This window comes from Phyllopteryx taeniolatus, chromosome 9 (genome assembly GCF_024500385.1).
Source record: "Phyllopteryx taeniolatus isolate TA_2022b chromosome 9, UOR_Ptae_1.2, whole genome shotgun sequence".
Taxonomy (NCBI): Eukaryota; Metazoa; Chordata; class Actinopteri; order Syngnathiformes; family Syngnathidae; genus Phyllopteryx; species Phyllopteryx taeniolatus.
In genome coordinates, this window is record NC_084510.1 from 19515997 (window position 1) to 19537702 (window position 21706).

Below are 21706 nucleotides of genomic sequence, written 5' to 3' on the forward strand. Positions count from 1 at the left end.
GCTGACCCATTTTTTCACCCTCCAGGCTAATGAGTTCAATTGGAGCCATTTGAGAGATTACCACTTGTGACTGAGAAACATAATTCTGTAAGTCTCAGAGATTCCACAAATGGCCTTGAACAACACAATTGTTTTCCTACTAAGAGAAGGCTTAATGTCGCCATCTGGAAGGCAAGAGCAGGGAGTCTTCCATCTGAGATCTGCAGTATAATTTATATGTTATCATTCTGGTGTACATCACAGACTAAATGCATCTGACACACACACCTGCGAGCTGAAACAACGCCTGACTGCACAATGCACGCTTTGCACACTCAGTGCCTCGACTTCGGCATTCCTGAGAGGCTTAGGTTGTGGCTGAAAAGAATGAGCAACCGCACTGCGGGGATCTCCTCACCAGATAAAGGACCATGTGGATGGCTTTGAGCCCGATTAGGCCATTCAATGTAACCACAGTTATTGGAGGGCAGCAAGAATCGCTTTTCAGAATAGACTCCTGTGGAGTTTTTGTTACAGTGACTTCTATTTTAGAGTCTAGTCTTCTGTTCTAGAGTTCTGAAGACATCAAGGTTCCACCGCAAAATAATCACAGAGCCCTGTTGTAAATATCAAAAAACTGCAAGTAATTTATGCCCCCCCCCCCCCTTAACGACTTAACCATAACTTCCACTAATAACCCAGGCTAAACTTATCCCACTGAAATACAAAGCTTGACTCTTAGTCGAGATGTATCACTTCAACATACTTACTTGGATCAATTACTGTAATACTTTCCTATTTAGACAGGGCTTTGGCAGCATTTTGTGGCATCTTAAAGGCGTCTTCAATAAAAAATTACAAGACCGAATGGCGCCCTGTGCGATGTCGATTGCACACCCTTGGCTGATTGTAAATGTGTGTGTGTGTGTGGGGGGGGGGGGGGGGGGGGGGCACTGTTCTAGCTGGCCGCTTTCTAGGACCAAACATCCATCAGCGGCGGTAGACATGGTGATGTCATCCCTCCTCCGTAGAAACACACGTAGTTTGCACGCTGCTCGACTTGACTCGTCCAAAAGGGCACGGAGCCGAGGAAGAAGCTCGGAATCTCGTTTGGGTGTGAGGAATGTTCTATTTGGGGAAGTCTGGTGTCTTGTACGTGTGAGTGTGTCCGCCCGCATGACTAAGCATACCCTGTATGTTGTCAGTTTGTGTGTGCGTGTGTGATGGAGTGAGTAAGTGAGAGCAGCGCACAACGGTGACAGTGCAGGATTTTGTTGATTCAGCTAGGAAAGGAGCACGTTGCAATCAGGCCAGAATCAGATTTAGGGGCACAAATGCCAAATATTAAAAGCATCATCGTCCTTTTATCCATTCCAAACAAATTCAATAATACTGCCTCCAACAAATAGCACGGCCTCCTTGACCATTAGGCAACCTCTTTACCACTTTACAACTGAATGGAATATTAATGAGGGAATTTCCACCTAACAACCCAGGCAACCTAAAGACTCTCCTTTTTTGCGTTCCAAAATAGTGATATCATACGTGGTTTGGAGCGTGCCTCTCACTTGGAGCATAAATAGTTGCATTTATGTCAGGCTAGTGAGTCCTTACTAAGCCTTGTTGCATGAACGGATGAGGCCTGCTCGGATGAGAGGCAAAACGTCTTCTAAGACAACCAGAACAGTCCAGTTTCAATGCCCTGAGGATGTTTTCTGCAGCTTTCAAGGCTCATACTGTGTTGCTGGAAAATGTAGTTTCCTGTCAAAATGAATATGAACCAAGAACTATCATGCAGAACTGTTTTATGTACTGTTGCTTTAAAGACATATTGTGCATTTTTTTTTCATTTTAAAACCATTCCCAGGCGTCTCAATAGCATGTTTGTGATATGTTTTCATCAAAGTAACCCAAGGATCAAGAATTATAGGATACTTTAAACGCCTTATTTCTAGTCTTGCTCAAATAAACCTGTTTCATGCTAAGTATACCTTGGCCTATGTACTCCTGGGCCAATTGCGAGTCCGGCTTCCATTACCATGACGGCCGAGGGCAGAGCCCTGGCGTCATGACTTAAGAGGTTTCTAACTTACAGAAGCAGAGCCCAGAGTATTGGGAAAAAAGCGAGCACCCATAAAGACAATAAAGGCATTTTCACTTGTGGTGGCAGCACTTCATACACAACACTGTGTGTATGTGGTGTCACCTCATCCACAACTTCACTGAGTAATCAAGTATGGGCACTCCAAAGACCCAACTATTCGGGTCCAACCAATTAAAAAGTAAATTTCCCATTTTATCAGCCCCCCACCCCCACATTTTTCCTTTGTTTTCTTTGAAGAGAGTGATTCCAGATGGTTCACTTAAGAGGTGCTGGAGGTGAGGAAATCCTTCTCAGTGGACGACCGTGACAGCTCACACTCGTGACGTAATGATGCCTTTTTCGTGGAGAACCAAGGCGACCACAGTCACGAAATGATGACTGTTTTTCATCAGGACTCAAAGTAGCCTCACTTCTTTCGCCGGCTCAATGTCGCTTAAGGCAAAGAATCCGTCTGTTTTCCACAATATCTAAGAGAGGGAGATTTTTTCACTTTCCTCGTTCTCCATCTTCCTCATGTCTGTTCCCATTTGCCCCCACATTTTTTCTCCTTAGGTGTACTCTATTTACATCCCAGGATTGATACAAACTTCTGTGTGGAACATTCCATTGACAGCAGCAAAGTCCAACCATCCAGCTATTCTCTATACCGCTTAACCTGTTAAGGGTCACGGCTCTCCCAAGCCAATATTTTGGGCGTCGTACCCTTGACTCCTTCCAAACGTACAAACCCCAATTCCAATGTAGTTGGGATGTTGTGTAAAACATACATTTAAACAGACTACAATGATTTGCAAATCCATTTCAACCCATATTCAATTAAGTATAATACAAAGACAAAATATTTAATGTTCAAACTGATAAACGTTACTGTTTTTTTATCTATTTTTTATTTTTACAAATATTCACTGCAAATATTCACTTATTTTAAATTTGATGCCTGCAACATGTTCCAAAAAAGCTGGGACGGGGGCATGTTTACCACTGTGTTACATCACCTTTTCTTTTAACAATACTAAATAAGCGTTTGGGAACTGAGGGCAATAATTGTTCAACCTTTTTAGGTGGATTTCTTTTTGATTGTTGCTGGATTTACAGCTTCAGTTGCTCAGCAATGCTGGGTTTCCATTGTCGGAGTTTGCGCTTCATAATGCGCCACACATTTTCAATGGGAGACAAGTCTGGAATCCTGGCAGGCAAGTTTAGTACTCGCACTCTTTTACTACAAAGCCACGCTGTTGTAACACATGCAGAATGTGCCTTGGGATTGTCTTCCTGAAATAAGCAGAGATGTCCCTGAAAAAGACATTGCTTGGATGGCAACACATGTTGCTCCAAACCTGTATGTACCGTTCACCATTAATGGTGGCTTCACAGAGGTGCAAGTTACCCATGCCATGGGCACGAACATACCCCCATACCATTATAGAGGCTGGCTTTTGAAGTTTGCACTGATAATAATCCGGATGGTCCTTTTCCTCTTTGGCCCAGAGGACATCATGTCCATGAATTCCCAAAACAATTTGAAATGTGGCGGCACGGTGGGTGACTGGTTAGCACATCTGCCTCACAGTTCTGAGGACCCGGGTTCAAATCCGGGCTCGCCTGTGTGGAGTTTGCATGTTTTCCCCGTGCCTGCGTGGGTTTTGTCCTGGTACTCCGGTTTCCTCCCACATCCCAAACACATGCAGGGTAGGTTATTTGAAGACTTTGAATTGCCCGTAGGTATGAATGTGAGTGTGAATGGCTGTTTGTTTATATGTGCCCTGCGATTGCCTGGCGACCGGTTCAGGGTGTACCTCGCCTCTCGCCCGGAGATAGCTGGGATAGGCTATAGCACACGCGCGACCTTAGTGAGGATAAGCGGAATGGAAGATGAATGAATGAATGAATTTCAAATGTGGACGTGTCAGACTACAACACATTATTCCACTTTGCGTCAGTCTGTCTCAGATGAACTCAGGGCCAGGTAAGTACGTGGCATTTCTGGGTGTTGTTGATATATGGCTTTATGGTTATATGGCTTTGCATGGTAGGGTTTTAACTTGAATTTGTAGCTGTAGAGACAAACTGTGTTTACTCACAATGGTTTTCTGAAGTGTTTCTGAGTCCATGTGGCAATATCCTTTACACAATGATGCTGGTTTTTAATGCAGTGCCGCCTGACGAATGGAAGGTGAAGGGCATTCAATGTTGGTTTTCAGCCCTTGCCGCTTACGTGCGGAGATTTCTCAAGATTCTCTGAATCTTTCGATGATATTATGGACCGTAGACGATGAAATCCATAAATAAAGAAACAAAGCAATTTCAAGATGGCCCTAATAAATACTGCACCACAAGAGACATTTGAAGTTTTAAAAGTGTACAGTTTTCAACTCTTCTCTCTGCTGCTCTGAATGCATCTGCTTTGTCTATTAGCTTGTCCATCAGCCATCCCACCTCTGTAGCAGGTCCAGTTTTTTTGGACGTACAAAGGTATTTCTTTCAGTCAGGCTGTCTGGCTTCTTGCTTTCAGTAGCAATACATCACCACTGAACATCGTCTGCTTTAAAAACACCATGAGCTCGAACCAAGTCAAATTCTGTCGTTAGTGGAACGTTGTGACTTGAATTATATATGGTCATGTTTGATAATAATAATAATAATAATGATAATAATAATAATAATAATAAAGAATCACTGACCTTCAAGTGTAAATAAAAAAAAACCCTGCACGGAATCGGATATCTATCATAAAATCTGATACGTATCACATATCTGCCAATGCGAGTTCATTGTAAACACAATATACCCCATCAACGGCAGCTTAACATCATCAAAATACACCGATAAGGGACCTCTACATACCCTCGTCTGCCCAAAAACGCAAACACACATATTGATAATTTGGCCTAAGTTGAGCCCGATTCCCCTTCCCCTCCTGATCAAATTCAGCAATGGCCTGATTATTGGCTGTCACTAAAAGATTATCCTTAGTGATTATCCTGTGGTTGCTTGGAAATGGGTCGGGCCAACAATCATGAATGTTAAACCTTTTCAATATTTACGATGATAAATCCTTTTGTGTGTGGTCAACAATGAGTTGTTGGGCTGAGCCACGGCATCCATGAGCGTGACGTGAAATGATGCGATAACCAATTAAACAGAAACCTGAATCTCCACTGTTGTCAGACTGTAGGTTAGACTCAAGGTTAGCCTCGTCTAGCTTTTAACCTCCTCTCCTTTAGTTCTTCTTTTATTGCTCTTTCTTCTTCATTGGGTTTTCCAGCAGTCTGGATGTCCCAGGCATCATGCTCCCTCTCACAGCAAAGTATTGGTATTAAACCACAGTGACTGTTCATTGGCGGTGACAGTTTTAATTTCGTCTGTTGATTTTTGAATGTAGGCGTCTACATTAGTTCATATCCCATGCGTCACACAAAGACAGTATTTGAGTGTGAAATCTGATGTGACGCAGCTGAGTTACGTGTCAGCACAGATGAACACTCATGCAATTTCCACCACTGCTTTCTTTCTTCTCATCATTACTTTTCTGACACTCTTTCAAATTGTGTTTGAAATTCTTACTTTATGCAAAAAAAACATACTTGTAGATAAGTGCTATAGATACAAAAAAATAGCTGAGTAATTTGACAAAAGTGCATTCGTTTTTTCGTAATCACCCTATTTAATATAACATCTGCACGGTGCACTAAAACACAAAAATACTTGAAGATAAAGTAATTTATCGATACAAAAATGGCTCAACAATTTGACAAAAGTTACCTGCTATACTTCTACAAAATCCTACTAAATATTGATAACACGAGTCTGTCTGATGCAATTAATAGAAGAAGGTCAAGCAAATTTTCATAAAATGTATTAATAATACATCAAAAGTAACCTGCAAAAAATGGGCCCGCTTCCTACAAATTCCAGTGTGTTGCAAAATTGTCTCTCTCATCAAGGATGTTATCTCTGAAAGATGATCTTGGAAGAAGCCGGACTGACACTTTGGCGTCAGCAGCTGCTCGCCGGAATAGTGCGAGCTTTGTGCGAGACGGCCGCTGACTTCTGCAAACACGACGGGGCTGCCCTGTTGACTCTGCTGCGTGCTGCGAGCCAGACAGAGGCGTGTGTCTTGGGTCTGAAGCAGGTACACAAAGATGGCCTCTCTGACACATCCCCGCATACACACACATGTCTGTACTCAGGCTAGTATCGAGGTTGTTGTAAGAGTTCATGTTGGAAGCATTTCCATCTGTGCAACACATCATCACGTGGACAATACTGAATACTTTTCATACGAAACCTGGATCTTCATATCCTGTGCAAAAATGGGAATAACACGCAGCAGCATCAACGCTATTGCTGCTCACATATACAATTAACCTATGAATTGATAGAAGGCCTCGCTCCCATGGCGGTCCTCCACATCAATAAAGTACCATTTGTTTTTTGGGTGATTTCTCTGGTTTATTTAGCCAGGCTGGAAACACATTAGTGTGCCGGTTCCCAGACCCTTTTTCTGTACACTCTGTCAATAAACATTGCAGTTCATAAGACGAGTGGTGTTATTTTCGGGCGGATGTGACTTTAGGGTTATTTGATATGTAAAAATGTCCCAGATTCCCTAGGGATGAGGGTGTAAAGTTGAAGGACTGGCCATATGATTAGGTACACCTGCAAAAGCTAATGATATCGAATACAAGTGGTGTGTCCAAAAGTAAGTCGTCCTGTTTATTTACAGATATAGCCGTTAATCACAAATGAGACTCGAATGGCTTCACAGGCTCACAATGCACCCTAACTCCTCCGAGCAAGTGGTCCTTCTTAGGTCTTGCCCAGGTCGGTCGATGCAGAATCCTCCACAACGGCCTCACTTTGCTCATCATCCCCTCACCCCTCTCAGAACAGAGAGGAGGGGAGAGGAAAGAGGAGAAACGGCAGTAAAACAGTCCAAAATCTAGATGTCAGGGAGTGAGGCAGGACGAGAGATGAGTTGCACTTTTTTTTCTTGTAGGTTGCACTCTACAAAGGTATTAATGCTGTAAACTATCTCTATTCTCGGGGGTTAGGGACCAAGTCGCAACACCAGAGGTGGGTAGTAACGTGCTATTTTTACTTCGTTACATTTACTTTAATAACTTTTTGGCTACATCGTACTTGTTAGAGTAGTTTTATTGCAACATACTTTTTACTTTTACGTTTACCTTACACTTACCCAGTCGCATTGAGCTACGTTCTGCTCACAACTTTGATTTGTCTCCATCTATTATTGCTTGCACAGTCAATTTTAGTGTGTGAGAAAGACTTCTACCTCATCACATAACTTTTGTTCACCAAACCAACGTCACAACGAGCGAAATATTACTTACTCCATTTCACCGTTCAAATGGAGCCGTCCATTTATATGAAGGCACAGTCTCCTCATCCCCACACAGAACCAAAGTTTGCAAAGTGGCTCATTTATGTGATATATGGCAGAAACAATAGCTATGTAATTTCTGCCTTGTGAGCCTATTGTGAAAACAAAGAATATTCATTTAGGACTATTTCTTGTGGCTAAATTTGCCTTAATTTATGGTATTTTGTTGTTTATTTTACTATTGTTTTCGCTTGAGTGATATTTTTGGGCAATATGATTTGCACGTTTTATATTTTTGTCTATTTGACGTTCTTGGTCTGATTAAAAAAATAAATTAGAAGTCACTCAACAGTTCGTAATTTAGTAGTTTTTTTTAAATGACTATTTACTCAAATAATTATTTGGAGGACTACTTTTTCCCTGAGTCATATTATTCTAATGGATCGTACTCCTACTTTAATAAAATATTTGGCTACTCTACCCACCTCTGCCTGACACGAATAGCAAAAATGTGCAATTAAAGGACCCACATTTGTTTAGAACTGCCTATGTTCATAGTTAAAACCCTAAATATGCCAATGACTGGAATCCCAAAACACTTTGATATCATTTCAACTTTGATATCATTTCAACAGTAAAGAAGTAGTCAAAGTGATTGCCTTTTAGTAGTAGTCGCTAACCCCATTTGGCCCCACAGATTAAAGCATTGGAAATGCTGTTTGTTATCCCGGCCACGATGTCACACGTCCTCAGTTACGACGCTAACCTTGCCGTGTGCGCCGTCTACGTCCCACCGGCCTGCTCCTCCACTTTCAACCCCCCTCCCCTCGATCGCTCCCTCTCGCCATCTATCCCTACTGCATTCCATCCTTCCCACACACCTTAGCTCTCTTTTTTATTCCTGCAACTGCACCAACCCCCTTCCTCTTCCTTTCTCCAATAATTTTCCCCTGATTATCTTTCCAGACCTCATTCCTAAACAGCTTCAGACGGAGACGGTTCCCATCATTTTTGCCTCCTTAAAAGTGCGTGTGAATTGTTTACGCACTCACTTGACCTTGTGAAGTTACCGTATTACCTTGCTATATGACCAATGCTTGGCAGGCTTCACTGTAACAATTAGCAATGAATCGTGATAACTTAGTTTTGGATTCTATTGGGCTATGAAGGAGTAATCACCATGAATGTGAATTAATGCTGTGTCTTACCTCACTCATTTATTTAAATATACAGGCAGTTTAGTTTTCATTTAACCTTACCAGTGGAGTTTTGGCATCAGGGCCAGTAAAAAAAAAAAAAGAAAAAAAAAGTGCCCTACCAGATGGAGAAAATATTTGTGTCCCCAGATTAGGGATCAGTTTTAAATCAAATGCTCCTTTTAAGTCCTACAATTCGGAATAAAATTTAGCCTTGAAAGTTTCACAAAATTTTGGAGATCATCATCACCTTTAGCATATACTGCAAGACTTCAGCAGTGTACTGTATTTGGCTTTTACTTTGAGGTTTTTGTGAGGCCACCACAGAGGCATACCAGTGAGAGGAAATGCGTGACTATAACCAGTGGTGGCTGATGGAGGTAGAATGAGATCTTGAAGCTGTTCGAGTTTAGTCTGAGGACGATTCAGACAATTCTTCGTATGTCATTCACAGGAACCTTCGGTCATTCTCGCAGACAGCGCCGGCCAGAAGTTCACACGTCACTGAACCCGACGTGGAAGTGCTGCGTGCATAGAGCCCATTAAGATCTGGTTGCAGGATTCCTGCATCCTAAATGCACATATCTGTATACAGTGCTGTGAAGAAGTATGAACCCCCTTCTCAAATTCATATATTTTTGCATAGTTTCCACACTTTAAGGTTTAAGCTCATCAAACAAATGTAAATAACAGACAAATATAACCCAAGTAAACTTAAAATGTTGTTTTTAAATGGTGATTTCATTGATTAAGGACAACACTACTCAAAGTTCCCTGGCCCTGTGTGAAAAAGGACTGGCTCCCTAAACCTAATAACTGACTGGCCCATCCATTTTAACAACAATTGAAATCAAGCATTTTCTATAACTAGCAATGAGTCTTTCACATCTCTGTGGAGAAATTTTGCCCCACTCTTCCTTGCAGAATATTTGAATTCAGCAAAAATGGAGGGTTTTCAAGCATGAACGGCCTTTTTAATGTCATCCCACCGCATTTCAATCGGATTCAACTCTGGACTTTGTTTTTGTTTTGTTTTTAAGCCATTCAGAAGCTGGCTTGCTGATGTGTTTTGGATCGTTATCCTGCCGAAGAACCCAAGTGCGCTTCAGTTTGAGGTCACAAACTGATGGCTGAACATTCTCCTTCAGGATTTTCTGTTAAAGAGCAGAAATCATGGTTCCTTCAATCACAGCAAGTTGTCCAGGTCCTGAAGGAGCAAAGCAGCCCAAGACCATCACACTACTACCACCACCATGTTTGACTGTTGGTATGAAGTTATTTTTCTGAAATGCTGTGCTACATTTACCCCATTTACGCCAGAAGACACACACCTTCCAAAAAGCTCAACTTTCATCTTATCAGTCCATATAATATCCTCCCAAAAGGCTTGGGAATAATTCAGATGCTTTTTATGCAAAAATATGACAAGCCTTTATGTTCTTTTTGGTCACCAGTGGTTTTCGCCTTGGAACTCTTCCATGGATGCCATTTTTGCCCATGTCTCTTCCTTATTGTTGTGTAATGAAGACTGACCTTAACTGAGGCAAGGGCCTGCAGTTCTTTAGAAGTTGTCCTGAGTTCCGTCGTGACCTCCTGGATGAGTCATTGCTGTTCTCTTGGAGTCATCGTTGTAGGCTGGCCACTCCTAGGAAGGTTCACGACTGCTCCATGTTTATTGTTTAATGGCTCTCCTTATGGCTCGCTGCAAGCCTAAAGCTTTAGAAATGGCTTTTGTAACCCTTTTCAGACTGATAGATGTCAGCTCATTTCTCGACTGTTCTGGAACTTCTTTGGATCGTGTCATTTTGTTTCAGCTGTTTTAGATCTTTTTTTCCGACTTGATTTTGTCGGGACATATTCTGTTTCAGTGATTTCTTGATTAAGCAGGTCTATTTGGTGTGATCAGTGAAAATTAACCAACAATTGTGATTAGCCACAATTAATTAATGATTTAACAAGAAGGGTAAGTACTTTTTCACACAGGGCCAGGTCACGGAATAGTTTTTTTCACTTAATAAATGAAATGCCCATTTCAAAACAGCCTTTAAAGTTCACTTGGTTTATATTTGTCTGATATTTACATTTGTTTGACGGGTTTAAACATTGAAGTAGAGAAACTATGCAACAATACAAGAATTTCAAAAGGGGGCCAATATTTCTTGCTCCTATATTAAAAAGAAGCTCCTGTGCGTGTACAATTTTTAATGAGAGTGTTTGGGTAAGATCTTTGCACCCCCGGAACCGGAAATACGTCACAAAATCAGACAACACAGATGAAGGAAACAACTATTCTCATCATAAATATATATGAATCCTACTTATCTAAAAATATTTTAATTGTATTACTTCATTTGTATTATTTTTTTTATTTTTTTTATGTCTTATTGGTGCCCTAGTGCCCTCTATGGACCAGTCTATGATAAATCTAGTACAGCGACATAGGAAAGTGGTACACAACTTTTTTCTTTTTTTTTTTCCAAGGAATGAACTTTTAATAGCCTTTTTCTTTTTCTGTGAAGCCACCACAGAGCAGGTAGCAGCGATGGCAAAGAGGAAACGTGTGATAATAACCATGGAACCAGAAACTCACAGCGAGGTGGTGCATATGCATGTCCTTACTTTTTCTGGTTGTACTATACATTGGTTAACCTATTCTCTGACACTATTCCAGTTACGAATGTCACTCAAGACATTGCCTGCAATTTCACTATTTGGCCACGATTTCACACAGTTTGAGAGAAAAAATCGAAATACAAACAAATCAGAGACTCTCTCGTGTCACAAACTGATTTTATTTTTATCTGACTGGGTTCCTGCTGGTATGCCTGTCCTTTTTCTGCGTTATATGGCAGCTTTGCTGTCTTCCCCATGTTGCCAAGGAAACAGCGTTGTGAGTTTGACTGATGATGCCATTTTTTTAAAATTATGTCCGATGAATTATCTCCAGTGCCAGACAACAAATGACTACATAGGAATATTATGCGACCAGGAAATATAATGTATGTAAGTAATTGTGTTGCTCCAAGTTGCTGTTGACTTTTTGTTTGAGTATGCGGCAAGAGAAACTAGAAGTTAAAAATGAAAAGATCAGCCAGTAAGATAAAGTAATTTTCCTGGTATGTCGTCCACATGCTGTATGTGGTTGGTGGCCCAGCAGATTTCATTCCTGTAAACACATCAATGACCCTAACACACGTACATGGGTTTTGAACGTGTGAACACCACACCAACAGGCCCCTAACCGTCAGCCTGATTGTAGAGGAGACCAGCTCCAAAGCTGATCTTAGATCTGCAGTCTATGGATGTGTAATTGGTAGTCTGTGATCCTGTGACTTTGATCGTGAAGCTGCAGGCTTTATGGGACCTCCACTCGGATGCAAAAAAAAAAAAGAAACAATTATAAGTTACAGTTACATAGTCAAACAGAGGCCAGCATGGTGACCTAGTGGTTAGCAAGTCTGCTTCACAGTTCTTGAATCTCAGCTCAGGCCTTCCTGTGTGGAGTTTGCATGTTCTCCCTGTGCTTGCGAGAATTTTCTCCGGCTTCCTCTCACATTCCAAAAACATGCATGATAGGTTCCTTGAAGCCTCTAAAGACTCTTTTTCTGTATGTGCCCTGTGATTCGCTGGGATCCAGTCCAGGGTGGACTCCGGTCCTCTCTACAAATGTCAGATGGGATAGACTCCGTTTCACCCCTGACACAAATGAGGATAATTTCTATAGAAATTCTATAGACGGATGGTTGTTTGTCGATATGTGTCCTGTAATTTGCTGGCGACCAGTCAAGGGTGGACCCTTGTTCCCTTGTCAAAAGTCAGCTGGCATAGACTCCAGCTAAACTGCGATCCTAATGAGGAGAATCTCAATAGGAAATGTATGGATGCATTCTACTTGTACAGGAACGGACGACAAAATATGCACAATGTCCATGTCAGTGTGAAAATTAATGTCAAAATGTAATGTAAAATTCTAATATAGGATTAAGTCAAATGTTTCTCTGTTTGGCTCAAGCAAAGTTGTAAATGAATCAAATTGTTTTTGGCAGTAGTAGTCTCATGCTGTCCAAATGTGGAGCCTGTGGAGCTTTGCAGGTGTTTATGACAGGATTTCCCCATAATCATAATGTGCCACTCTTAAGTAGGAACTAAATTGATGACCCCCACAAACAAACAAAACACGTTCTTTCTTTTTTTTCCCCCTTAGATGGCAGAGGTAGTAGAAAATAGACTCAATGGTGCACCAGCTGCTCCCCTGGCCAATAAAGTGGCCGAGTTGTTCAAAGGTCAAATCCCACAGGTCACAACCTGCTTAGGGGTGAAAGACCTTGCAAAGAAGCTGCAGCCAAAACTGTATTCCCTGTGATTTATTTTTAGAAACAAATTGAAGCCACAAACGTTTCCTCCGGAAAGTAAATACCGTTTATGTAATGTGGGGTGCTTTATAAACATTTACATCATTGTAGTTGTGTTGAAGTAGTGGTTAACATGTCTGCCTCACAGTTCTGAGGTTCTGGGTTTAAATCTCAGCTCAAGCCTTCCTGTGTGGATTTAGAAACATGCATGTTAGGGTCATTGAGGACTTAAAATTGTCCATAGTTGTGAATGTGTTTGTGAATGGTTGTTTGTCTATATGTGCCCTGCAATTGGCTGCCAACCAGTCCAGGGTGTACAATGCTTCTCTTGCCAAAGCTAGCTCAAGCTAGCTGTTCTCAAACAGCCTAGATTCTGAAGAGAAAAACGAGCCCCATAATGATGGACTCAAAGCATGATTTGCATTTTCACTAGTGGAGGCAGCACTTCATCACCAAGTTGCCAAATTATACTTTGTCACTGAGTTTGCATATCCGGATATGTGGTGCATGCAGCACTCACATCACACCCCCGTCCCCACATTGACAATTTTGTCAAAGATTTGATTATGTGCCTGCTAGGTGTGACGTGAAAATGGCAGATCTTCGCCGAGCCTAGCTTATGGGCGTAGAAAATCGGTGTGGTGTCGGTATTTTGTAAATTTGGCCCACTGTTACATTACAATCCACCAAAATTCAGAAAGGCTCACTCAGACACATTTAAAAAAAAAAAAAAACAGTTCACAAAAGATTTACTTGTTTGTGTGTTTTCAAACTTATTGAATGGGCAGACACTCCAGCAACCCAAATATTTGTACACAAGACATTAAATCGTAAAAATGTCCGTAATATGTCCACTTGAATCCATATTCTATTCCAGTTGGTTCGGTGAGTGTGTGTAATAACTGAGCAACATTTTTTTTAAGCATGTCATGTTTTGTAATTGCTGTAAGAACTGCTTGGCACGACTTGGCTCAAGCGAGATTTCCATGCATTATTGTAGTCCAGCGCAAACAACCCAAAAATATGTGCGTCTTTGAACAAACCTGTCGAGGCAAACACAGTCGGTATTTTCAAGTCAGCCTCGGGGTGCAATCAGTTTGCCTTTTATGTCATATTCCACAGGGAGGCATATTTTTGTGATATATGAGGTTGCCATGATCTGCTAGGCATTAGGCATTTTAGGAACGTTTGAGGGAAAATTCTTTTGTGCGGCTCCGTTTACATGTGATTTGCATGTGTTTTTCCCACATGACACCTGTTGGGGGTTCATTGGGGTCACAGCAACAACAACAAAAAAAGCTGCATGAAAAGCTTTCTATGAACCCGACATGAAGGAAAGAGGGAGGGAAGCAAAGTTGGGAAGCAAGTTATTTTTTTGGACAGGGGGGGCTTCAGTGGCAGCACGTGGGGAAAGGAGTGGTCTAGGACTGATGGAAGGAGGTATGGGGGGAACTGGGAGACAGAATGGGAGGGAAAGTCAGCTCAGATTTCAGCCTCACTGGGGGGTAAGGGGCCGGGCTGATATTTGGGAATATACGAAGATTCATTGAAGGCAACAGGGACATAAAACTACCGCTTGTGGCCCGCAAAGCGGTCGGTGCTGAGCTTGTTCCTGCAGGTCCGAGTCCTGCCTGCCGGATTTCCCCCCCTCCTCCCCTCGTCGCCGCTCAACAAAGGTGACTGTCGAATGGTGCGGCTTTGAAATCACTGGAGGACACACGCACTTGAGAGACTCCGTTCGCGCAAAAACTTCTTTTCCCCTCCAGGCTCACTGCGTGTCTAATATTTAGACATGGTCAGCTTCCTGGATTCAAGGACTCTACTGCTACTTGCAGCTGCACAAGTGTGCCTATTAGCCATTGTCAGATGTCAGGACGATAACCGTAAGTCCCCTTTACTTTTCTGACAGCTTCTTCTTATCCTCACGAGTCCAAGTGGTCGTTTTTGCGCACAGTGCGGTGCTTTTACGCACGAGTTGGAAAACAATTCGCCGGCTCTGAAGAGCAGGTGTGTGTGCGTGACTAACAGTTGTGTGGACCTTCTGGCAACTAAGTGGGATGCCTGGTGGCATAAAACGTAACTACTTACTATGAATGTAAGTGAGTAAAAGTGAAAAACGATCAACAAGTTTTCACTCCCCCTTGGGTGTCTTCCCTACTCTCCCTCTTCCTGCTGCCTCAAAGATGAACACCTGTGGGTGCTTATGAGCAATGCCACGCTCACCTTTTAACTAGATTCACTTAATATATAGCGGTGGCTATCGAAGTTTTTGCGCTTAAAAATTTGGTGGCTCTCCAAGTACCACCACAATTAACCAACCTTAAAATACAGTAGCTTAGTCGGACCAAGTGTTCATAAAAAAAAAAAAAAAAAAAAAAAAAGTTTATATTCCTACAAAAATGTATACAATTGTAAGCCACTGTAACATTATTCGTTGTTTGAACATTGACACTGCACGTGAATATAGCAAAATAAAATAAAAAACTCACTTTAATAACGATTCAATGCAAATGTATTATACTTTAAAGTGAAATACAACTGAACTGTACGTAACAAATGTACTGCACTGGATTTAAAAAAAAAGTTGAAGACACTAATATGCACAGTTTAAATATCTAATTCAGTGATTCTTTCGTGTCACACTTAAGATAATCACTGATATTGAGGGTGAGGAGGAGGGGTCGGGCAAAAACAACTGAAAGGTGGTCAGGCTCAAGGGCCTTTGGTGAAAAGTGTTCACATTCCATTACTGTCAGAGGGCATCCAGGCAAATCTGTGCTTGCCTCCCTTTTTCAAGTTCACCACTAATATTTGCATGACAATTTTAAATGAGAGCCACTCCATCAGTAATTCAATAAATTGGCAATAGAGTCCCTCTGAAGTGAAATTGAGTACCCGTGAGAGGTTTAAGAGTGAGGGATAGGCTCCAGGAATAGTTTTCCATCTGCTTTAAAGATTAGCCATAAAATGTGACAGTCAGCCTGCCTGCAAGCAAGAGATGATTGGAAAAAATATATAAGATGGGGGCTTTTGTTATCATCTTCAGAAGGAGCTAATTCAAGATGTATTTAAGCCTAAAAATGGGGACAAAAGTGGCATAGTTGGGCCAAAGTCAAAGCCAGTCAGGTCTCAGGTTACCCTCAAAAAACGTTGGGCCCTCTGTTATAATGCACCCCCTTCTTTTCTCACTGTTAACTTGGGCAAAAAAAAAAAAAAAAGGGATGGAGAGTGGTAGTAAAGTTATCTGAGGAGTCTTAGGTCGCTTTTTGACCCTTTTAGTGAAGAAAAAAAAAAAACAGGGCCGTGGATTGCTACAATTTCACCAGACAGCATAAGATGGAAAACAGCTCCTCAAGATGCACCTGGGAGCACTTTATGCTTTTCATTCCCCCCCCCCCCCCATCTCCTTTCTTCTGGAGAGCAAAGTTGCCAGCACGAGAGAGAGGCGTCTCATTTGCATTGTTGCAACAGCTTTTTTTGATTGAAGCGGACATGTGCCTACATCAAAAGGTGTGTACATGAATGCTGAGCACTTTTCCACCTCAGACAGCAACCCAACCCCCGGCACCCAGGTGGGCTCCCAAAAACCCATGCTGTGTTTATGCAAGGCCAAAAGTTTGTGAATTGCCCGCTCTGTCCGCCCCCTCCAGAAAGGCCTCATTCATTCATGGCACGCGGGGGGCCTTTAGGTCATCTCCACCTGAGCACTTTTCCAAAAATTTAACCACGGCTACTGTATTTGGAGGGTGGGGGAGCTTTTCTGAGTTGCACATGCAATCACAGCATCTGTGAGTGGAAAAAAATCAACTCCAGTGCGACAAAGGACCAACAAGCTCATTGTTGGAAGGGGGGTTTAAAGTACAGTAGCAGCATTGCGAGGCATCGGATTGGCCAGCCAAGTTGACGTTGGTATGCCAAATCTGTCTCTCCTGTCCAATAAATGTAATCCAGCCCTGTATTTAAGGTTTTTATTTTATTGTATTTCTTTTTTTTATTTGCACATGGTCTTCAGCTCTTGTGAAATTATTTCCTGCAAGGCTCAATCCTGCAATATTAGACCGCCACCCTGTGGTCATGTCCTAGGTTGACTGTAAATGGGATTAAGCGTCCCAGTTTATACTAACCAATGTGATTCATAATTGCCACAAATTTTTAGTGAATGTGTGTGTTTTTGTTGTTGTTTTGTTTTACAAAAGACTGTAAGAAGTTATGTTAGGATATATTAATTATACATTTTTACTATTGCGATATGTCCAAACCGATTTATACTCTTTTTCAATCCAATGTTTTAAATGTATAGTTGGTCAGTGGGAAGAAGCCTTTTGTTTTTCAGTCATCCGAGGGCCATACTACATTTATGAGCAAATGACTGCAGCAATCACAAAATGTATTTTGACCATTTGTTGGTCAAATTATTTTGGGGGCTTTTTATTTCTTTTTAAAATCATTTTAAAATAGCAGGTCAGCTTTAAAAGCACTTTCAGGCCCTCTATGGCCCCAGGCTTTAGGTTGCACACCCCTGCTCTCGCTCATGCTGCTAAATTAGCAAGATCCTTTTGCCGAATGAAGGAACTATTTTAACTTGCAGTCTTTTGACACTTTCTTGTGTAAGTTCCAGAAAGCACAACACAAACAAATGTGTTGTGAATCACAATGGGTTTACGTATAAACGTCAGGCTTCACTCAACAGTGTCAAACGGAAATTAATGCAAATGAGTGTGGTACTTTTATTTGTTTTGAGCGAGCAGCCACAACATGAAGCGCGCATGCACGAAACACGTGACTCTGTAAAGATGATATCGCTCGATTTTGCTGTTGATTAAAGTGGTTGCAGTGGTGTCAAACTGCACTGCATCACATTGACAGGTGTATATAATGTTTTACCTCTCTTATGGAACTTAATCAGGCAAGCATCATGGTAGAAATACAACTTGAAGTATTGGATGAAGTAGTTATGATGTGTGTATGAGGAGGACCCATTGGTAAGTGTATTCCATCCTACTGTTTCCAACATATACAGGTGGATCTTAATAAGTTAGAGTAGGGGGAGAAATCATCTTCAATAAATGCTCATGATGTATTATTTAACAAAGTTGCATAGCATAGCTGGGGACCAGACTATAATAAACCAATTATAACACAATTCCCTACCTTAGCTTTGTGACAATTAAAAGCTCTGATACAATTGTGATGTATCACATAAATCTGAAATCACTGAATTAATAAAATCGGGGTTGTGGGGGGAGGGGGGGGGGGGGGTAGAAGAAAAGGTGGATAATGATAAGAATATACTATGTCTTTTTAGTGATTTAAAGCGGAATATTCAAATATAAAGTTGTATATTTCAAATTCAATTGTTTGAAATCTGACTTTGTTCCCTCTTCAAACTTTAACGAATAAATGAAATAATATTTTGGCTTTATATTATAAAAATACAACTTTATTCTGATAAAATTATGATTGTTTATCCTTGTAAATATCCAGACTTTTTTCTTGAAAAAATATGACTTTATTCCCATAATATTACAACTTCCCATGATATTACAACTTAATTTTCCCCCATAAAAGAATTCATGATATAAGGTACCATAGATATAAATTCATGTTTTTCCATCTTTTGACGAGTTTACAACTAATAAAAACCCCAAATCAAGAAATTAGAATATTAAATTAAAACATATCAAAATGATTTTTAGTATAGAAATTAGGTAAGAATTTGTCTTCTGAGAAGTATTGTTAAATGAATAAATAAACTTTTTGAACTGAACTACTGAAACCAATGAACTTTTCTCGAATATTCTAATTTGTTGAGATGCACCTGTACCTATGAAATCCATATGATGTGATTATCTTGTTACTCAATCTCATTCCCCCCTCCCCCTCCCATCCACGCATGGCCCTGACACCCGTGCCCTCTGGCCGGCGCAGAGGAGGATGCTCTTAGCTGCTTGCAGGACGGCCAGCGCTTTAGTGACAAGGACGTGTGGAAGCCCGAGCCGTGTCGCATCTGCGTGTGCGACACCGGAACCGTCCTGTGTGACGAAATAGTCTGCGAGGAGCTCAGAGACTGCCCCAAGCCCGAAATCCCATTCGGAGAGTGTTGCCCCATCTGCGCCGCTGACCCATCGCCGCCCATTGGTTGGAATTTATTTATCTCAATCCTCTCATAAATAAATTACCCACCACTTGTAGGTTCATGTTACTTACTTTGGGGCAGGTGGAGAAAATCCCTTATTTTCTGTTTGCCACCTCAAAGTAAATACATGATTTAAAAAAAAAAAAAATTTTTTTAAATGCGAATTTCATTGAAATGCTTCCCTAAAGTTTTTTTTCTTCTTTTCCACAAGGTATAGTCTTTTTTCTAGCATGGTGTTAAAAAAACACACGTGTGACCCATTAAAGTAAATACCTCAATTCAAGGAGACGCAGCTTCACATTTCTATCCCTCACTCTCTCAGTGCTTTTGTGTGTGATGTGAAGAGAAAACTATTAGGGCTTCATGAATGAGTTTTATATTTAAAAGAAAAAAAAAAACTCACTGGGGAAGCATGAGTGAAATCAAGTGCCTGCCTGTTGATTGAATAAGATGCTTTGTTTTTGTGACCGTTCACATGCTTGTTAACTGTGCAAGACATAATGGCAGTAACTACAGGCGCAGCCGCAGCTGTCAGCAGTGTTAAATTGCATAGTTTCTCATTAGAAGTCCACATTTCTTAAGTTTGGCTTCTATGTGCGCTACTTTTTCTTTTTCTTGACTGGCAGTAGAATTTTTAAAGTTAATATGAGGAAATATTTTTATATTTTGACTGTCCAATGAAAAGTATGTAATTCCACCTATTTCCTACACCACTTATCAGAATCAGAATCAGAATCAGAATCATCTTTATTTGACAAGTATGTCCAAAACACACAAGGAATTTGTCTCCGGTAGTTGGAGCCGCTCTAGTACAACAGACAGTCAATTTTACAGAACATAGTTCTTCAGCCTGGTGAGCTGGAGCCCATCCCAGCTGGCTTTGAACGACAGGTGGGCTACACTTTAGACTGGTCGCTAGCCAATCGGCACAAATAGACAAACACCCATTCATATTCACACCTATGGACAATTTCGCGCCTTAAATGGAACTAACATGCATTTTTCGAATGTGGGAGAAAACCCACGTGAGCACAGGGACAATATGCATACGCAAAACAGGAAGGCCAAAGCCCGGATTCGAACACCTAACCTCCAAAATGTGAAGCACACACGCTGACCATTTCTTCACCCTGCCGAAGCATGTACTTCTTTACATAAAAATGTTCAAAAGTCCTTCATTTCCCTCAAATCTGGTGATTTGTCTGGCCTTGTACTAAAAACCAAAAACGCAAATATTCTTTTGATGATTTTCATTGGACAGTGCAAATGTGTTATTTCCACTATTTTAGGAGCTCAAATGTTTCAATGTTGCATTCAAACAACAGCAACAATTGGGTAATACGTGTGATAATGTTATTTACATACATACAAGGTGCACCTAAAAATGTACTTTCTTTGACTGCCGAGTATATTTTTTGTTTAGACCCAGTAGGTCTCTCGCTCTCTCAAACTCTACACAAAGTACCGCCTCAAAAAATACTTGTCTCTTCGAGTAACACCGTAATGAGTAAAATTTAAATACAGTAGGTAGTAGGCATATATTGGCTGAATATTGAATGTTCAGCATAAACGAGGTCGAGTTTTTATCCCTAAAAAGTATATTTAATATTTTTGTTAGCCGCTGTAACATTAAGCACATTTTCTACATCAACACTGTGCTTAAATATAGAAATATAAAAAGAAAAACAAAATTCCATAAATAATGATTAAATTAATATCTATTGCCGAATTAAAGACAAATTGTACCTAAATCAGTGATAGGAAACAAACACTTCGAAAAAGATTAACAAATAAATTGTATTTAAATGCATCTGAACTACACTTTGAAAATGTGCTGCACTGGATTAGAATTGTTAAACCACTTTAACATTATGCACAGCTTGAGCAATTAATTCAGTGATTCTTTTTCATACCACTAGAGGGAGTCTAAGTACCACATCTTTAATGCCATTAAATTACTATAACCATCCTTCCATCCATTTACGCTTATCCTCACTAGGGTCGCGGGTGTGTTGAAGCCTATCCCAGCTATCTTTGGGCGAGAGTACACCCTACACCGTGAACTGGTCAAATTGTATGTTATTTTCTTTACATAAACTAATTTGACTTTTAAATATGAAAATAAACACCTAGATCGAAACAAAGCGTGAGTACATTTTTTGGGGTCACCTTGTATTTGATGTGCTTTCTACCATCGCCTGCTGCCTGGCGGATGGTATGAAACATCTGCCTTTTGCTTTAACGCTTTTACGCTCAAGATGGAGTTTCAGCAACATCCAAATGGGCAATTTGGGGTACCAAAATATCACATTTTTGCAGGGTTCTCTTTAGAGTGGAGTAAAAAACAGCTTATCAGCGTGTCGAGAGAGACGTTTAAAATGTGTTGTTTTTGCATTGTATGTTAACCTGTGTGCTAACTCTTTTTTTATCGTCTCTACTGCCACGTCACAGGAACACCTGGAGCAAAGGTGAGCTTAGTGTGTGTGTGTGTGTGCGTGCGTGCGTGTGTACGTGTGCGTGTGCGCGTGTGTGTGTAATGAAGGTCCTGTGTTCATTTTTGAGCCTACAGCTTTTAGATGTTTCGACGTTGAGGTA

The 21706-nt window shown here is 40.9% G+C and overlaps 1 protein-coding gene across 3 annotated transcripts in view; it reads left to right on the forward strand.

Moving 5' to 3' along the window:
* Window positions 1-14514: 14514 nt before the first annotated feature.
* The window catches only part of col2a1b (collagen, type II, alpha 1b), a 59652-nt gene continuing 52460 nt past the window's right edge, over window positions 14515-21706 (forward strand). The window contains exons 1-4 of one of the 3 annotated variants that reach the window (XM_061785193.1): window positions 14518-14651; window positions 14742-14858; window positions 18904-19113; window positions 21563-21579. In XM_061785193.1, the coding sequence (XP_061641177.1) occupies window positions 14768-14858; window positions 18904-19113; window positions 21563-21579 (318 nt within the window). In that variant the 5' untranslated portion in view covers window positions 14518-14651; window positions 14742-14767. Of the gene's footprint in view, window positions 14859-18903; window positions 19114-21562; window positions 21580-21706 lie in introns of all 3 variants that reach the window. The other 2 variants (XM_061785192.1, XM_061785194.1) reach the window with 2 other exon arrangements.